Genomic DNA, 18,222 nt, shown 5'->3' with positions numbered 1-18,222 from the left:
AGGGGCAGAAATTCTTGGGTTGAAATCCCTTCTGTTCCTTGCTGATATTTACACTCTGAAGAAGTCAGATTTTAGAATTTGAGACTAAAGTTTTCTATTTTTACCTTGACTCTAGATAGAGTATTATTTCTATGACTCAAAGTTAAAGTTTTATATTTCAGGCTATGAACTGAAGCTCCATGGTAGAATATTTACTTAGATTGTGAAGCCCCAGTTAAATCTCCAGTAGTATTAATTTTCAAATATTCATGAAGTTACTTTATACCTCTTCTGGCCTATACCCCAAATTAGTAATCAGCGGGAGTTATTGTTCAGACTGTTTTTATTAGAGAAATAGGATTTGTATTTCAAGCAAATAGCAATGTGAAATTGTGCTTGGCTTTTAATTTAATATATGCAAAGGATGCTACAGCTCTATCAAAAGACTAATTTCTGTACCCACAGACTATTAGTTGGGCAGATGTATCAGTAAAGGTAAGTTTGCATTTCTCATTTTAAGTGTATGAAGGTCATGGAGAAGCAGTGGCACAATCAACTCTGTTTGGTGGTAACCGTCTAAGGAATGCACGAGCATGTTTATTTCCTACGGCTGTTTCTTTTGGGAAGCATCTGGATGTATCAGGGTCACAATCTCACCGTGGAGCCCAGGTTACTCTCACACTCTGCATCATTATGCCACACCTAGCTCACTTACTTTTATTTCTATTTTTCTTTGTCAGTGAAGCCTGTAAGCCATCTTCTGCCAATTCGGGGACAAGAATTTGATGTTCTTTACTGCAGGCTTTAAATTAGGGAGACAGGACTTCTGTCTAAGATGAAGTCCAACTATTTTACCTACACTGTCCGCCTCCCCCCAAACCCCCCCGACAGGGTTTCTCTGTGTAATCCTGGCTGTCTGGAACTCACTCTGTAGACCAGGCTGGCCTCGAACTCAGAAATCCACCTGCCTCTGCCTCCCAAGTGCTGGGATACACTGTCATTTCTAACTCAGCAAATGATGTTTTTGTTTTGCTTCTGAACAAGTCTTAATATTTCATGGAGCTGAATTTAACAAGTTTTTGTTTCTGTATTTGTTGAACATGTGTATGCAGAGGCCAGAGGTACATACTAGGTGCTTTCCTCAATCTCTCTCCAACCTGTTTTTTGAGACAGTTATCTTTCAAGACTGAAAATACAACCATGTTTGCCTAGTAGTATAGATGAACCTGAGATTCAACTTCCAGTGTTGCAAAAAATAAATGATCTTTCCCACTCCAAAATGAAAAGAAATCTGTAAACTTTTCCTAGCTCTTCATAATAGACTCAAACTTATCTGCCCCAGATGCCTGCAGCCATCCCAGTCTTATCTACTGAAGTCTCAATCATAAATGTAACATTTCAGTGGCATGCCACCACTGATAATACATTTTCATGCGGAACTGTGTCTGTTTCTACACCTCTGAATCCCAATAAAACTGCCTATCCGTGGGACAAACCAACTACTTTAGTGGTTCTGCTATGACGCCCGGGCTGGCTCGGATAACCCCAACCAAGCAATCCTGTGAGCCTCCAAGTAGCTAATGCACTACAGGTGTGTATCACCTTTTGCTGAACTAGGGGTCAAAACTAAGGCCTCATCCATGCTAGTAAATGTTCTACTAATGAGCTGCATCCACCCCCAGCTCCCATCTACACTTTCAATTGAGGCTTAGCAACATGTTTTTGTGTGTGGGAGTGCTAGCCTTTTCTCACTGGTCTATTTAAATTTTTTTCTCACTATTCTTTCTTTCTCTATGTGGACTAATTTAGAAAAAAAAAAAAAGCTATAGATGTCTCTCTATTGAGACACATTAAAGAGAACAGTTAGGAGCACTGACTGCTCTTCCACAGGTCCTGAGTTCAATTCCCAGCAACCACATGGTGGCTTACAATGGGATTTGATGCCTTCTTCTGGTGTGTCTGAAGGGAGCAACAGTGTACTCACATAAAATAAATAAATCTTAAAAAAAAAATATATATATATACATATATATATATTTTATTTGTAGACTTGACATGTCTTTTTAGTGCTCCAGCTAGTTTACAGAGGCAGTCTCTTGCTGAACCTGGAGCTGGCCAAGTCCAGGTATTCTAACTAGCCAGCTTGCTCTACGAATCCTGACTGCCAACTGCCTGTCACACCTGCCATTCACATGGGTCCTGAGGATCTGAATCCTAGTTCTCACACAGGGAGGACAAATGCTTTTTTATCCATTGAGTTATCTATCTACCCAGCCAGCCCTTTGATCAATCTACTTTAAAATCTTTTAGGAGTATTTTAAAGTTCTCCTTGTAATAGAATCCACATGTTCCTTGGGTTTGGGGATATTTTTGCTGGGGGAAATGTGGGGGAAGAGGAAAGAAGCATTTTGTTATTGCAAATTGCCTTTTTCTCAATTCAATTTCTAATTAACTATGTTCACATAAAAGCTGTTATCTCAGCCTGTTCCTCTTATAGCCTACTTCTTTAATGCATTTGAATTGTCAGTGTTTCAGTTAACTCCTGAGTTCTACAGTTAAACATTCACTTTCTCTTTCAATCCACATAGCTGTTTAGAGATGACTTGCTTTTCTGAAGCTGTGTCTCCTACACACAAACCTAAGCTGGCTTTGCTGTATAGTCTAGTGTTACCATTTTCCCTCAGAACAGGTGAGGTAGCTCACTCACACTGCTGATGACACAGCTGTCTACTATCATTTTTGTCATGGTTTTAGGTTATATTCTCTGTCTGTCTATCTCTCTCTCTCTACAGGGTTTCTCTACATAGCCCTGGCTGAACTGAACTCTCTTTGGAGAGCAGGCTGACCTTAAAAACAGACCCACCTGCCTCTGCCTCTCAAATGCTGAAATTAAAGGCATGTATCACTATGCCCAATCCGTTTATACTTTAAAAGACTCACTATATAGCTTTTCGTTTTTCCATCAATTCCCTTACATTTAGTGTCTGCTTCCACATTCCTCTAAACTAGTCCCCAATTTTTATCAATATTTTACAGTTTTGTCCTTTATGCATGTTCTATTATTACGGCTTTTCTTATTCCTCCTCGTTTGATGTTTTCTTCTAGCTCTCACCAAAATGCCTTCACAACATGTAATGAAGCCAAGCCAAGGCCAAAGCCACTCAAGTAAGAGCTGCATCCTTTGTCCACCAGAGGCTACCTTTGATGCCTGGTAAGTCAATGCTGGCATGCTCATGGATTCCAATTCCGTTCCGGATGATCCGCAAGGAACCTTCCTTGAAAGCTCCAGAGCAAGTGACCAGCTGCAAGTAGAGAAAAGGTTTCTCAAGAACCCCAAGAGACTTGGGCAGATACACCCCGCCAGCTCTAAAGCCCACGGCCCACACTATGGAATCAGATTTGAGGCTGCAAGCCTCGCTTTTCATCTCTATGCCCCTCGAATTGACTAAGCAGAAAAAATATCCTAATCCAAAAAGCAAAAACTTTCAAAGATTCTTCCTAGGAAGCTTGCTTAGATCCTGGAACCTAGTTTACTAGAAAGAACTAGAGTCAGACATAACTTGCTACTTACAAGGTGACCTCTGGCAAATTAATCCATTTTTCTCAGTCCTAAGTTTCCCCACTTCTGAGATGACAAGGTGCTAATGAAATTACAGGAAATCAATATCCAGTGTCTGGCACACTATAATGGTAGGTATCCTTGCCTTACCAGGCTTAGTACAGAGGCTCTTAATACTATCTTCAGTGCACACTCCTCATTCTAGATAAGCAAGCAAGGACAGCTGAAGAGGCAAGCAAGAAGAGCGTCTATTCCCAGGATTCCCCTTACCTGACCCTGTCCCTGCCTCTCCAGGTCCACCACACACATATCCACAATGGGTCCTAAATTGGTAAAGGTTTCCATGGCCACTACATAGGAGCCTTGTTCATTGCTGTCGACATTAAGCTAAGAGGAAAGAACAATGTTAGTCCCAGAACATCCCTAATAGATCCACATTATCTGAAAGAAACTCTCAATCCTGCTTTTGTACTCCAAACGATACTTCTAGAACAAGATTGCTGCCAAACAAAGCTTTGAACCTGGAACTCCATGCACAGGCAGAGAAGCAGTAAATTTTTAAAAACTTAAAATGTTTAGGCCAGATGTGGTGGTTCATGCCTTTAATCCCAGCACTTGGGAGGCAGAGGCAGGCAGATCTCTGAGTTAGAGGTAGCCTGGTTTATAGAATGAGTTCCAGGACAGCCTCTAGAGAGACCCTGTCTCAAAAAAAAAAACAAAATAAAACAAAAACAAATGAGCATACATATAAATTAATTAAATAAGAATATTTAAAAGCATTTTTCTAGGAAGAATATCCAAAGTTTACTCACAACAGAAGGGAACAATCTATTACATTATACCATGACCCACTTGAGAGTGAAAGCTGGGTCTTGTTCATCACTATGTATAGGGACATTCACTCTGCCAGACATATGGATGCCAGACATCAAGACACAGGGAAGAAGTTAATAAAGTACAGAGGTGGACAGCAGAGATATGAAGAAACAAAAAAGTCCAGCCACCAGACAACAAATTTAATAAAGAAAATAATAAGCATCATGAAAAGAAAAGCAGGAAGATGATGCTTGCTCACCTTTACAAGCTGGGAGTCACCTAGGCGAGACCCAACAAATACAACACCATTATCAAGATATGTTAGGCACTCTGCAATGGAGGTCTAGAAGAAAGGCAGCAGATTGAGAAAATTAGGATTAACACTTTAGGGTTAATATTGCCCTACTCAACCAAGTGACACCTAAGACCTTCCCCTCAGGCCATAATTCAGTAAACAATTACTGAAGTGTTCAGTATTCCCAGGACACGAGAATCACATCCCTGAACTTTGTGACTATCCACTTCTCACATCATTCCACCCAAAACCCCACAACTTATTTTGTAGGTGCTAGTTCCAAACAGTAACTTTAACTCAACATCTCTAGTCTGCACAATGCTATTAAAAACCTCTCAAGGTCACTGCAAAGTATTAAGCTTGGCCATACGCGGAGAGAGGCTGAATGGCAAGGCACAATGACACATGAAAATGTCAGTAATTACAAACAATAAAGATGAAAGCAAAGCTTTAAGAAGCATTAAGTCTTTTAGGAGCTCCTCCCAGATTTCATTGTCAACATTGGTTTGTAGTCCTTGTCTTGTAGTCTTTGGTTTCCTTTCCTCCTTTTGTGTTCTTGGTGTTTTGGGGGCGGTTTGCAGGGTCTAAGTGATTGTAGCTCAGGCTGGCCTTGAATTTGCCACTATCCTGCCTTAGCCTAAGTGCTAGGAATTCAGGTGTATAACACTACATCCAGCTGTTTCACTTTCTTTTTATGCTTCAGATGTCATCTAGCAACATGTGAAATTCTCCAATAGCTGACTCATTCAGAAACCACCTTCTTGCTGGATGGTGTTAACACATGCTTTTAATCCCAGCACTCAGCAGGCAGAAGCAGGCAGATATCTGTGAGTTAAGGCCAGCCTGGCCTATAGAGTATTTCTAGGACAGCCAGGGCAACACGGAAAAATCCTGTCTCAAAAAACAACAAAACCAACTTCCACAGTAGAACTGACAACCCCTTCTAAAGATGTTGTGCATCCTAACTGCCAAAGTAGAAGTACAGAAACACAAACATTTGGGCTGCCTAACCACCTAGGGAAATAAGACCGGGACAAGTCCTACCTCTCCGAGAAGTTCCACTCGAAGGTCCTTGAGGGTGACAGTGCCATCCATCTGCTCCTCCTTCTCCAAGAGCAGCATGAAAAGCCGTCCCTCCATATCTCCCAGAAGGTACCGTGAGCCATTAGGATCCACCCGGTTGTGGCACACAATAGTGCTTTGCTGCCAACCAGGAGAAAGCAGCCATTAGCCAAGATCTTCTAACCCAGAAGCCCTTACTTACTATGCCTTCCAAACCTGTTGAGCCACTGCACTATCCACACTCAGACATTTAACCCCAAAGAAATCAATCAGATTATAAAACAGGCACAGCCTTTGAAGATAATTTTCTAAAGAGTTCAGTCAATATGTCTTAAATTTTACTCATATATTTTATGGAGAACAAAAACTACCACTGAGTACTCTCTAGACCTGGAACAGAACTGAAGGTGAAGCTCGGTGAGCTAGGATACGTAAGGTAGCACACAGGAGGAAAAAAAGGCAAAAACAAAAAAAAACCTCACATAATTACACAGAAAGACACAGTAATAAACAGTTACGAGCACTCATTCACTACAAATACTGACACAGATTAATCAAAAAGTAAATAAAATTAAGCTTTTATGCTTTAACTTTGTGGCTTAAAGTGGTAAGACCTAAAATTTTTATAATTTGAGTTTTTAATTTTATGTGTATGGATACTTTTGCCAACATGCATGTATTTCTGCATACCACCCCATAAAAGCCTGAAGAGGCACCAGATCTCATGAACTGGAATTATAGACATTTGTAAACTGCCATGTGTGTACTGGGAATGAAAACCTGGATCTTCTGGAATAGTAGCTAGTATCTTAAATCACTGAGTCATGTCTCCAGCCCCCTTTATGATTCATTTTTAAAAATCTATATAATTTATCAATGTGTATTTAAGCCTGAAAATGCTTTTACTTTTCCTTGGTGGCTGAGATTCAACATCCTAAGGATTAAAGAGAGCCTCATACATGCTAGGTATGCATTCTACCACTCAGTACACTCTAGACCTCAAACTCTCCTTAAACTTGCCATAAGTTCAAAAGAGTAAACAGCATTTCTCCTAGCTAGCAAGCAAGCTAAGCAAAACCAAGCTACTCTTACACTGTATTTCCCAAGAGTAAGCAACATCTTATGTACACAGTGACCAGTGTGATAGAGATGTGTAAACCTCTTCCTGACACATGGAGAAAAGGGGAGAATAGTCAATAACAAGGAAGTAAAGAAAATGGTAAAACACTTGCTCACCTTAATGATTGGAGGAGCAATTGCCAGGTATTTATCACCGTTATGATAGGTGATTGATTCCTGTCCAATGATGATGGCACCTCCAAAAGGCTCTGGGACTGCAGAAGAAAAACAGCACTATTAATAGGACCAATACTTTGAAACTACCACTGAACTACATTCCTACTCCTGGACTCATTTTTTGTTTGTTCTGAGATGGGAATCTTACTCCACTGCCTAGGCTTGTCCAAACACCAAGGCTCAGGCAATGCTCCAACCTCAGTCTACTGAGTGAGGGCTCTACAGGCACTTGTTATCTTTTCCCCATTCTTGGTACTTTGTAGTTCTCACTGCTCTGCCACATGGACTCATACCCCTGCCCAATTTCTCTCCTACACTTCTGACCTTTCCTCATAAAAGGCTTTTACTTGCTTCCTTGTCACTACTCTTGTTCCTTAGCTTGAGGCCAAACACTCCCTACATCAAGGCCACTTTTAAGAAGAGTTAATATTGTTTTGGGATTTTAAACTTTCCTGTTGGATGAGATGGACAATGTAACATAAGGGGGAAGAGTATAAGATGAAACCTGGACAAGTCCCACTGACCCATTTCTAATCTTACATAAGCTCCATTGGCTCCCTTCAGTTGTCAAGTGAAAATAAACACATTCTTACATGAAATTCTGCAGATTCATCTCAATGTTTTAGGTGTCAATGACTACACCACAAAAGTAAAGTTACGCATTTGGGAGAAGGAACAAAGACAGAAAATCCCAAAGTCAAAAATCAAAAAGCCATTCAGAAAGGAGATTTAGGGGAGATAAAACCACACAAGCTTAATACTATGCACTGAAAGAGGATGAAGATGAGGAAGAGAACCAAATCACACAGGGAACACAACTTCCCCCACACCCACCAACCTGCAATCACCATCGAAGCTTCAGCTTCCACATTCTCCTGTTTCCAAGGGCCCTTGTTGAACTCCTTCTCCCGAAGAGACACCTCATAGGTCTTCACATGCCGCCCCTGAGGATCCTTGGGTAGAAAGAGTGGAATGATTAGTTAAGGTGGCCCAAACTGTAGGGGTCCTGTAAGGGACAAACCACCACCACCCAAGATTTGACAATCCTGTCACACCAACTGTCCTGTCCTTATTTATCAGAATACCAATAGTCACCTGCTGAGCCTGGAATTACTTTCTGAGTAGACTGCGTGGTCTAAGATGTGCTGTTTCTAATAATTCAAATGACCAGCAAAGTTTAAATAGAAAATTGAACCTGCCACACTGTAGCATACAACTGAGAGATATACCCTGTATGCTCTTCTCTTGACGTCAAGGAATGTATCAAATAACCAAATAACTAAAGAGGGAGACACTGAAGCTAAATCTAAAAGATTAAAAAGAATTGTTTTGACAATTCCTTTTCCCCCATTTTCTGTGTGTGTGGAGGGGAGTGGGGGGGTGTGCATATATACATGTGTGCAAGAGCATGTGGAGGCTTAAGGCTGATGTTAGGAAACACCCTCAATTCCAGGGTCTCTCAATCAAACCCATATTGTACCTATGTAGCTAGCTACTCTTGCTAGCCAGCTTGCTTCTGGGGAGCCTGACTCCACCTTCTAAGGCTGGATTTACAGGCAGATTGCCACACCCACCAGTCCTTTAAGTGGGGTCCGGGGGTAAGAACTCTGGCCTTCATGCTTACACAGCAAGCTCTTTAACCACTGAGTCATCTACCCAGACCCTGTTTGACACAATTCTCAAGAGTACTATGAAGAGGTGACCGCAGAGACAATACAACTTATTGCTCCCTTAAAGGTAGTCAAAAATGCTCCAGTCCCGCCACTGTCAACTCCATCTTCCTCTCCTTTTTCTGAATCGTGACTCTTCCCCTCCTTTTTTGGAATCATGACTCACATCAGTCTTGGGGCTGCCAAAGTCACCTTTAAGAGGCTAAAGAGCAGGGGAGAAAACGACATTCAGCCAACAGAAGATGGCTTCAATCAAGCTCAGACCAAAGTCTAAGACATCACGGAAGGAATTTAATCACGTGTTTCAAGAAGCACATCTCAGCCACTGTGACAGCCCATGAAGTGCTTAGCTGGAACACCTTTCACATACAAGGTGACTAATAATCATCAAATTAAACTGTTGGCATAAAACAGTCACTTGCAGTTGATAAAAACTTTTCCATCAACGAGTAAGGGAAAAGACCCATCTTCACAGAAAGTTCAGTGAACATGGATGTGGGCCTCTGGGCCCCACAGAGAGAAATGAAAATAATCACAATTGGCAGCCCTGGTCTGGGAACAGACAAAGCCAGGCCAGCCCCATGTAGTCAACACCCTTGTTTTAATGATCTGATATTTACAAAACTGAAAAAAAAGGAAAGAAATTAAAAGTTTTTTATTTCAGTTCTGACCGCTAATAATATCAAATAAAATTATCCTCAACTAGTTTTGGCTTTATTTAACCTTACGTTAACCAGAAAATACACAAAACCCACCACATACACTTCCATTATTCTGCACAGCTGTGTAAGTGTTCCCAGGCTCACATTCTACCATTCTATGTAGAAAGGGATCATCATTTATTTGACTACAGGCGAGTAACCTGACCTCATACAGTCTGGCCCTTTTCTAAAGCCTGAGATTTTACCAAGATGTTGTTGGCATGTTAGTCTGGATCTCTGTGCCCCACCCCCCACTTAACAAATCTGAATCAGAGAACAGCTGCCCAGGATCAGCTCTGCTAAAATTTTAGGCACAGACTAAAATAGAAGTCAAGAGCCAGCAAGTCACCAGAAAGTGCATGCTAGACAAAACATGAACGGCTTTTTCAAAGACTAAAGTAAAGCACTACCAAGATATTTTCTCTTGGCTTGTAAAGGCAAATTCTGAATCATTTCTCTACAGCTAAGTTTTTATAATCCTCTAGGCATGCTAGTAAGAGACTTAAACAAAGGATAAACTAGGTCACCCTATAAAATCCCCAAGGCCCACTACTGGAGTGTAATCTCAGGATTAAAACCTGCTATAAACCTGACAGCATTTGCTGCCCCCAAACAAGTACTAGTACACCCAAAAAAGTGGGGGAAGGGGGTCGAGGGTTGGATCTGACCCTTATTAACCATTTTGTTCAAAATGTTTCAGAAGTAGTCAAGACTTCTTCCTAGCCAGCACCAAATCCAGACAGGCATTCCTTTGGTAAAAATCCCACTCCCATAATTCCAAACCAGCTTCTCCCTCTCTTCTCAGACCATGTACCTGGTAGACAAAGCAAATGGTAGGTGCTTGACAACCATACAGGAACTTGACATCAATGACATGCAGTTCCTCTAGGCGGATGTTAAAGGCCTTGAGCTCTTTATTATCTCTGTCTAGTGGAATGACCTTGAAAAGGCCATCGTAGAGTCGAAGGCCAATCATGCGGCACTCGGGGTCAATGATGCCAATGATGCCAGTCTCTGAGGGGCGACCAATACGGTCCTGAGGGGGGAAAAGCTGGAATTAGGGAAGAAGCTCATTCAAAGAAGCAGAAGATACTGGGTACAATGCTTTCCCAGGCAGAGTTATAAGACCACTCAACATGCCAGGAACCCAAACATGAGCACATTTGTGTCCCGCCAACCCCACCCCACCCACCCCACCCCACCCCATGAGTGAACTATTCATTTTCTCTTGGAATATCAAAACAATTCAAGCCATGTGGGCTTTCTCCATTTCTGTGATTACTCGGAGTGACACACACCCTGACAGTTCACTGCTCATCACTGCATCATGACAGCAGCCCTCGAAGAAAAACTAATCAGCCTGAAGCAGCCACCTCACCTGGACATTGCCGTGGGCTCTTGTAATGATGTCAATGCTTTCGCCACTCTGCTTATACTCCAGGATACAGGCATTGTACTTAGCAGTCAAGATGAACAGCAGGTCTTTGCTCTCCCCCTGGAACCCAATGTCATATTATCAAAAGAGAGTCTTTCAAAAACAGGAACAACCTGTTCAGCCTTTTAAACATCATTCTTTAAGTATTCTAAGCTTTTAAAGAATCTCCCAAGTTCCACTCTCCACACAGAGGAAATACTAAGCGAGCCTGTACCATGTACTAAGCTCACACAAGACCCTAAGGGGATGTACAAAAGGCCAGGACTGAGGCTGGCAAACATCTAGGCCTTGCAATCACAGCTCTCTATCTCTCGGCTCTATAAGCTAAGTCCTCTTAAATTCACCTCATTCTACTCAAGTTTTGAAAAAAGAATGAAATGTTTCTCCTTCACCTAAGTTACTGAGAGAAAATAAATCTGTAGTAATAACAATGAAAATACAATAGATCTTTAGTCTTACTAACAGTCCTCAGAAAACATTCATGGTTTTTTGTCTGTTTGTTAGTTTGTTTTTGGATACAGCTGAATTACAACTGTAATGGTGAAACTGTTAAGATAACGGGATGTGCTTACTCTGTGCAAATCAACCATTTCATCTTCACAGTAATCTTTGGGAGTGGGCACTGTTACGCCCATTTGTAAGAATCAAGGCTTTCAACAGTGCTTTAAGTGAGATGACTAAGAAATGAAGCTAGGACTAATACTACAACCTACCCTCTGCATCACTAACCCACAAACTCCTTCAAGTTCTCTTTCCTAAAGCAACCAACATGGTGGTCTCTTCCCTAATAACTCTCTCCTTCGGGAAACCTTGTCACAGACTGCCGTTCCCAAAGGAGAGTTTCTCTACTTAAACCTTCACCCATCCCACATAAACTATGCAACCAAGGGTTCTTCTGGAGCCTGTCCCTTACCTTGGGCCTGAAAAGCTCCATGACAGCAATCTTCCCATACATTCCCACCTCTTTGACTGGCCGAAGGCCCTCCGCGGTGACCACATAGATCTCTAATCTTGTGTTTTTAGCAATCAACAGGTTCAGATCTTCCGCTGAAGTAAAGTGTCCTGAAAGAAGAGAGCCTCTAACTCTTGAAGCTGGAGGATGGGCCTTTCAGGTACCTCTAATAAAGTTACCTAAGTACCTTGCCTCCTCACCAAATGCAGCACCTCAATGTCTTGCTTCACACATTCAATAAAGCTATATCCTTAATCAGACTTTTAAAAATGTACTATCGACTGAGCAACAGCCTGGCCTTCAACAAACTATAACCACGAAAATTCTTCCGATGACTGTTGGGTTTTCCTTTCTAAATTACAACAGCAGACTGTAATTGACGCTAATGGAGAAAGCCTGTGTTTCCTTGAGTTCCCATCCAGAAAGATAAACTGAAGAAAATTTCCCAGGGCCTTCTGAGTTGTCCTTTCACCTCCCAAACAATCTACCAACACCACTCAGCCCTCTGTTGTTCTCTCTGAACAAGAAACTTTTGTTCTGAAATGACCAGCATTTACGTAAACACACGAGGAGTTTAAGTAACTGAAAATATGAGTTCAAGATGAATGTTCTTTGGTTTGGGATGTAACGGCTGATAAAGAGCCATTGCACACAAACAAGGCAAAGCTCGCACACTGACCCGCCAACCAAACCTAGTTCTCAGGCAGCGCCCAGGAGTAAACAACAGCCCCAGGCAAAAGGGTGGGTCTGGAGAGGGCCTCTGGGGGGGCGGGGGGAGTTTGCAGACATTGCTCAAATTCCTCAACCTCCTGGATACCCACCGGAAAATTAAGACCCCCTAAACTTGCCCCATTATCATCTCCCCTTTCCCCTGACCACATGGGACCAGTTTGGAGACTCAGTCAACCACGCACACAACTCATATTTCGCTCTCTGTCCCACCAGGCCTGGACCAGTCCTCAATAACAAGTGACCTCCTACGAGCAAAAAGGACCCTGAATAGCAGCTTCCGCTGCCCAAAAGGCGCGTGGTGGAACAGCTCCTTTGAGATCGCGAGCTGAGGGGGACGTTCCGCGGCTGCCAGCGCCTTCCATTCCCAGAGCCCAAGTTTTTGCTCCTGCCGCCCCTGGGGCCGCTGGCCTCCCTAGGCCTGGATCCCTCCCTTGCCCGGGTCTCCGGCCGGGGCAATCTCACCGGTCACACAGCCGTTCACTGCGGTAGGCTTCTGTGCCGTTACGACGTAGTTGTACGACATATTGAGGCCTTGGGCTGGCCCGTGGGGCTCCTAGAGCGACGAGAGAGAGCTGGGCACGAGCGAAGAGACTGAGATCCCCGACCCTCACGCAGCCAACTCCGTGACTGCTGCCTCCGCCCCTGAGACACGTTGCAGGCCAGAGAGGCCGGGCGCAGAGGATCACGGGACAGCCTCACCTGGCCTCTTGGAGGACTTACGGAGCCCAAGGCGACCAACCAAGCGAGGCCCCGCCCCTGAGGCCCCGCCTTTTCCTAACCGCCAGAGGTCGCAGTACCCGGATGAGAGCGAGAGAACGGGTACGCAAACCGAACCGTCCTCCTCTTTGGTCTACTATGCCCTAAGAGGCCGCCTGCTGGCTCCCCTTCCTCGATTCTGCCTCCTTGACTCCTCCATAGCTCCAGCCATCCTCGGGGTTTTCCCTCTTTCAGAACTGGAAGGGCTGCAGAGGACTAGACTAGTGAGAGAGGTGATCATCTGGTCCCAGAGTAGAATCATGCTTTCCTTTGCTTAATTCTTCGAGCTCCTCCTGATCCCTCGAATGCCCTCAGCTGACTTTAGGACAATCGTCCCAGCCTCACACATCACCTGGGGGTCATATTGTTCACCTCTCTTAATTTCTCCAGAAACAAATCACTTGCTAGCACTATTAGTGCCCCTACTGCGATACAAATCATAAGCTCAGACACAACGCTGGAATTTCACAGAAAGAGCCTAAAACATCCAGGTGACTAGTGCAATCAGCCCTGCAGATCCAGGCCCCCAAGCTTCATCAGACAGCCTCCATTCCCCCAACCCCAAAGGAGGCAAGGATCAGCAGAAGCATCCCCAGAATGCCAGAGGAGAGCTAACTCCCTGTTTTACAAACGAGGCTGCAGCCTAAGGGGGTCAACCATGTGGAACTGACAATGATTTATACCTCCCCAGCTGGGACTCTGCTTGACTCTGGAGAACTGGTTGACTAATGGGAACATTAGGCTTTGTAGCAAAACTAGTCATGGGCTTAAGTCCTGACTCTTAGACAACTCACTAGAGCTTTCAGTTTGTATTCCAGAAGTAAAATAGGACTGCAGAGCTGACTCACTACTAGTGTGGCCAGCCAGAAAGGTAACAATCTTTGTACATTTTCTCCTTCCCAGCTTTAAGCTGGACATGGTTCTAGACACTGCCCTCTGGCCAAGTGTGGGTGTGAACTTTGGCCAGCCCCCACGCTCCTCTCCATTCCTAGCCCACGAACTAGAGTTTGGACTTGGATCAAAGTCTGAGGCAGCTCCCTAATTCTTAAGGCACAGGAGGCATGATAGTGCCAATCGGTTGCCCGCACCTTCAGCAGCTCAAGTCCTTTCCATCCCTGCAGGTGCTGCTGCTGTCTCTACTTCAGAACAGGTAGCAGTCAGGACTGTCCGCCCTGTGTCATCTCAGAACAGAAGTGTGAGCTCAGCTTGTTTCAGAACTTTCCCACCATGGTGAGTCCTGTGGGGGCCACAACAGGGGGAGGACCATGGGGGATCTCCACTCTGAACACCTGGAATCTCTCTATTCCCCGTCTGAGACGATGGCTGCCTCTTGGGGTCCAGAAGACAAGAGTTTCATTTTGTATCTCCAGGCTTAATCCCTGTTCCTTTTCCTGTGGGCGGGGGAACTGGGCCAAGCCAGGTCTGAGATTGACCTCAGGCACTCTGAAACCCCTATGGCTAGGATCTCAGTCACGCATTTAGATCAGAACAACAAGTTACTTGCTGTGTAATAAGTCACTTTGCCAGTCAAGGAGGGACCCAGGAAGAATGATCAGGGGCCTTGTTTCTCACCCTAGGCATGTGTAGGCTGCTCCCAGAGCAAGGAACTGCAGTGTGGGAGGCTCTCAGTGTCCCTGGGCTTTGCTTTCAAACTGATCTTGAACAGATCTGAGCTCGATTTCAGCCTCACCCCCACCACTGTGTTACTACCATGCCAAAGGCTTGACTTTTCTGAGCCTCTCCTCTCCTTACCCCCATCTGCAGTGTGGCAGACTAAGAGCTGCTAGCACGTGGCCGCACGGTGTTGATCAGACTAGAATCCTAGTGGCCTCACGTAGTACCTCCCCCTTCTTGCCTTTCCTTCCCGTTGTATTACTGGGAAACAGGTATGGCTCTGGTGCAGGAATGGTTGGGAATCTCTTGAAGGGAGGTGGAGGGTAGGCTTGGAATTGACACCCACACCACACATACGCAGAGAATCCCTCTTTCCCCAGCCTGTACCTGTGGCTTCAGCCACTTGGGAAAACAGCATGTGGCTGGGATGAACCTGGCAGGCGGGCACTGACTGGCTATGTGACTTTGTGCAGTCAGTTGTTGTGCTTCAGTTTTCTGTACTAATCTTACCTTCAAAGGGTTATTGGGAAAATTAGATTAGACATGTTCATAAGTACTTAGAAATAGGTCTGGCTCTTAGTGCTTAAGAAATGGAGCTCATCTTATTCTGCTTGTTGTCTGTTGACCCGGGCTACTCTCGTCATCCTTAAGCAGGTGTTATGGCCTTGGCCCTTGTTAAGTGAAGGAAAGCCTGGCAGGAAGACATCTGCGCTTCCTTTTGCATAAAGGCTCAGAAGAGAGGCAGGGAGTCGTGTTTTGTGGAGACCTGGATCAGCTGTGACCACTAGGTGGTGCCAGTAGTCTCCTCTTTGAGGCTCTCTCTTCCTGCCTCCTGAAGACAAAGGCGGCCAGCTGCATCCTAGCCCATAATGTTATTTGGCTAGCTCTAGGTTTTCAAAGCCTGTTCACCAAGGGGAGTATAGCACCTTTCTAGTGAGCTTTTCTCATAACACTGGTATAAGCACTAGTAAATGACTGTTTCCCAGAGGAAGAATTGAGCCCAAAACAGATGTTTGTTCCCTGTGTTCACATAGCTAACAACAGGCAGGCATGGTTTGATACCAAGTCCCACTGACTCTAGAGCCTGGGCTCGCAACTACTCCGGTCCTGCATAGCTCCCCTCTTACTACACAGCCACTGAAGACTCAGCTGAACCCAGAGGTATTCTCCAGGGTTCGTAGGCCAGCATTTGCACACCCTACCTTCTAAGTTGGCCCATAGCTCACAGTGTAACTGCCCAGGCAAAATGCAGACATTCTAAAGAGAAATTTCACCCCTTCCTATTAGCTATCAGACTGCTGAAACAATGTCTGCAAGAAACTGGAATTTTCTCAGGAATCTCATGCTGGGGGAGGTAAAGACAGAAGCCCCAACACTAGCCAGGAGATTTCACTGTTTCTGACCGTGTTCCAGCGCCTGACACTAGCCAGGAAATTTCACTGTTTCTGACCGTGTCCCAGCGCCTGCAGGAGAGGGATGAGTCAGTGTCAGGCAGGGCCACACCTGGGCCAGGACTGACTAGGCTTTTTATTTGTTTCAGTGTTTTATTTTTATATTTATTTGTTTGGTTTGGTTTGGTTTGGTTTTGCCTCCCGAGTTCTGAAATTAAAGGCATACACCACCACAACCTGGCTTTGTTCAGTTTAAGACACGTGGGTCAGCCGGGCGGTGTTGGCGTGCGCCTTTAATCCCAGCACTTGGGAGGCAGAGGCAGGCAGATCTTTGAGTTCAAGGCCAGCCTGGTCTACAGAGTGAGTTGCAAGACAGCCAGAGCTACACAGAGAAACCCTTTCTCAAAAAACCAAAAAAATAAAAATAAAATAAAATAAAATAAAATAAATCTTAAAAAAAAAAAAGAAAAAGAAAAAGACACATGGGTCTCCTGTAGCTCAGGCTGGCCTCCAACTTTCTGTGTAGCTGATGCTAACCTTGAACTCCAGACCGTACCTGCCACCCCAGCTTCCATCTCCTAAGACCTGTGCTACCATACCCAGCTAGAACTACTAGATTATACATACCTCCCTATTTAAACCTAAACCTCTAGGGCTGGAGAGATGACTCAGCAGTTAAGAGCACTGGCTGCTCTTCGAGAGGTGCTGAGTTCAATTCCCAGCAACCACATTGTGACTCACAACCATCTGTAATGGGCATCCAATGCCCTAAGGAACAGTGGTGATGTACTCATATGTATAATATAAATAAATAATTTTTTTTTTTCGAGACAAGGTTTCTCTGTATAGCCTTGGCTATCCTGGAATTCACTCTGTAGACCCAGCTGGCCTCGAACTCAGAAATCTACCTGCCTCTGCCTCCCAAGTTCTGGGATTAAAGGCGTGCAGCACCACTGCCCAGCAAATAAATAAATCTTAAAAAAAACAACAACAATAACAAAAAAACTAAACCTCCTATCAGTGCCCTGAAGAGAGCCTTGGATATGGGGGAGTATCCCTGGACCTCTTTATTTGTTCCTCTTCCCAATTCATATTGATGAATTTATAAATAATAAACAATCTGATAAATTATTATAAAATATAAATTATAAGTAAATTGGTAAATCTTCTTTCTCTACTTTTTACTGTTGTTTCTTTAATTGTCCTGTTGAGGACATGTAGCTGAAAATAGTTTATTAGACTCCTAGAGCTAAGGCTTTGACCCTAACAATTCCTTTTAACAAGATTCTTCCTGTGGCTTGTGAGGCCCCTGCCTACTTCTTCCTGCCAGCCACGTTGCTTGTGTCACTATGTCACCCTGATGCTTCCGGGAGCCACTATTCTTTCATATACCCCATTTCTTGGCTTATGCTTCCTTCTGCTCAGAATACCTCCTACCCCCTTCCCAATGCCTACATGTCCCTTACTTGTTCTTCATAAAGACTTCCCAGGTCCCTTCAGGAGACTGAGGCCCTTCTGTGCTGCCATGCACATGTGTGTCCCTCTCACATAGCCTGTAAGAATGATACCTGTGTTCCCATGGAGGGCAGGGATAGTATCCTACTCTCTGTGAACATGCAGGACCTAGCACTGGGCCCTGCCACCCTGCCACCCTGCCACCCTGCCACCCTGCCTGAGCAGTCTAGCTCTAGCCCATGAAAACCAGTTGTGGGAGATGGAAAGATGATTCAGCACTTAAGAGTACTGACTGCTCTTCCAAAGGTCCTGAGTTCAAATCCCAGCAACCACATGATGGCTCACAACTACCCACAACAAGATCTGACACCATCTTCTGATGTGTCTGAAGACAGCTACAGTGTACTTACATATAATAAATAAAAAAAAGAAAATATGTCTTTTTAGCCGGGCAGTGGTGGCACATGCCTTTAATCCCAGCACTTGGGAGGCAGAGGCAGGTGGATTTC

The 18,222-nt window shown here is 44.2% G+C and overlaps 2 protein-coding genes across 6 annotated transcripts in view; one reads left to right on the top strand and one right to left on the bottom strand.

Annotated features, from left to right (window-relative positions):
- Ddb1 (damage specific DNA binding protein 1) overlaps positions 1-13,174 on the bottom strand; it is a 23,921-nt gene extending 10,747 nt beyond the window's left edge. The window contains exons 1-10 of the mRNA XM_031389687.1: positions 12,960-13,174; positions 11,727-11,875; positions 10,757-10,873; positions 10,193-10,414; positions 7,846-7,960; positions 6,948-7,045; positions 5,694-5,852; positions 4,614-4,697; positions 3,809-3,925; positions 3,179-3,281 (exon numbers count right to left, since the gene is read on the bottom strand). Coding sequence (XP_031245547.1) covers positions 3,179-3,281; positions 3,809-3,925; positions 4,614-4,697; positions 5,694-5,852; positions 6,948-7,045; positions 7,846-7,960; positions 10,193-10,414; positions 10,757-10,873; positions 11,727-11,875; positions 12,960-13,020 — 1,225 coding nt within the window. The 5' untranslated portion in view covers positions 13,021-13,174. The remainder of the gene's footprint in view (positions 1-3,178; positions 3,282-3,808; positions 3,926-4,613; positions 4,698-5,693; positions 5,853-6,947; positions 7,046-7,845; positions 7,961-10,192; positions 10,415-10,756; positions 10,874-11,726; positions 11,876-12,959) is intronic.
- The window catches only part of Tkfc (triokinase and FMN cyclase), a 14,212-nt gene continuing 9,164 nt past the window's right edge, over positions 13,175-18,222 (top strand). The window contains exons 1-3 of one of the 5 annotated variants that reach the window (XM_031389695.1): positions 13,323-13,486; positions 13,644-13,744; positions 14,375-14,483. In XM_031389695.1, the coding sequence (XP_031245555.1) occupies positions 14,481-14,483 (3 nt within the window). In that variant the 5' untranslated portion in view covers positions 13,323-13,486; positions 13,644-13,744; positions 14,375-14,480. The other 4 variants (XM_031389692.1, XM_031389694.1, XM_031389693.1 and 1 more) reach the window with 4 other exon arrangements.

This window comes from Mastomys coucha, unplaced genomic scaffold, assembly GCF_008632895.1.
Source record: "Mastomys coucha isolate ucsf_1 unplaced genomic scaffold, UCSF_Mcou_1 pScaffold21, whole genome shotgun sequence".
Taxonomy (NCBI): domain Eukaryota; kingdom Metazoa; phylum Chordata; class Mammalia; order Rodentia; family Muridae; genus Mastomys; species Mastomys coucha.
This window is presented reverse-complemented; position numbering and strand designations above follow the sequence as displayed.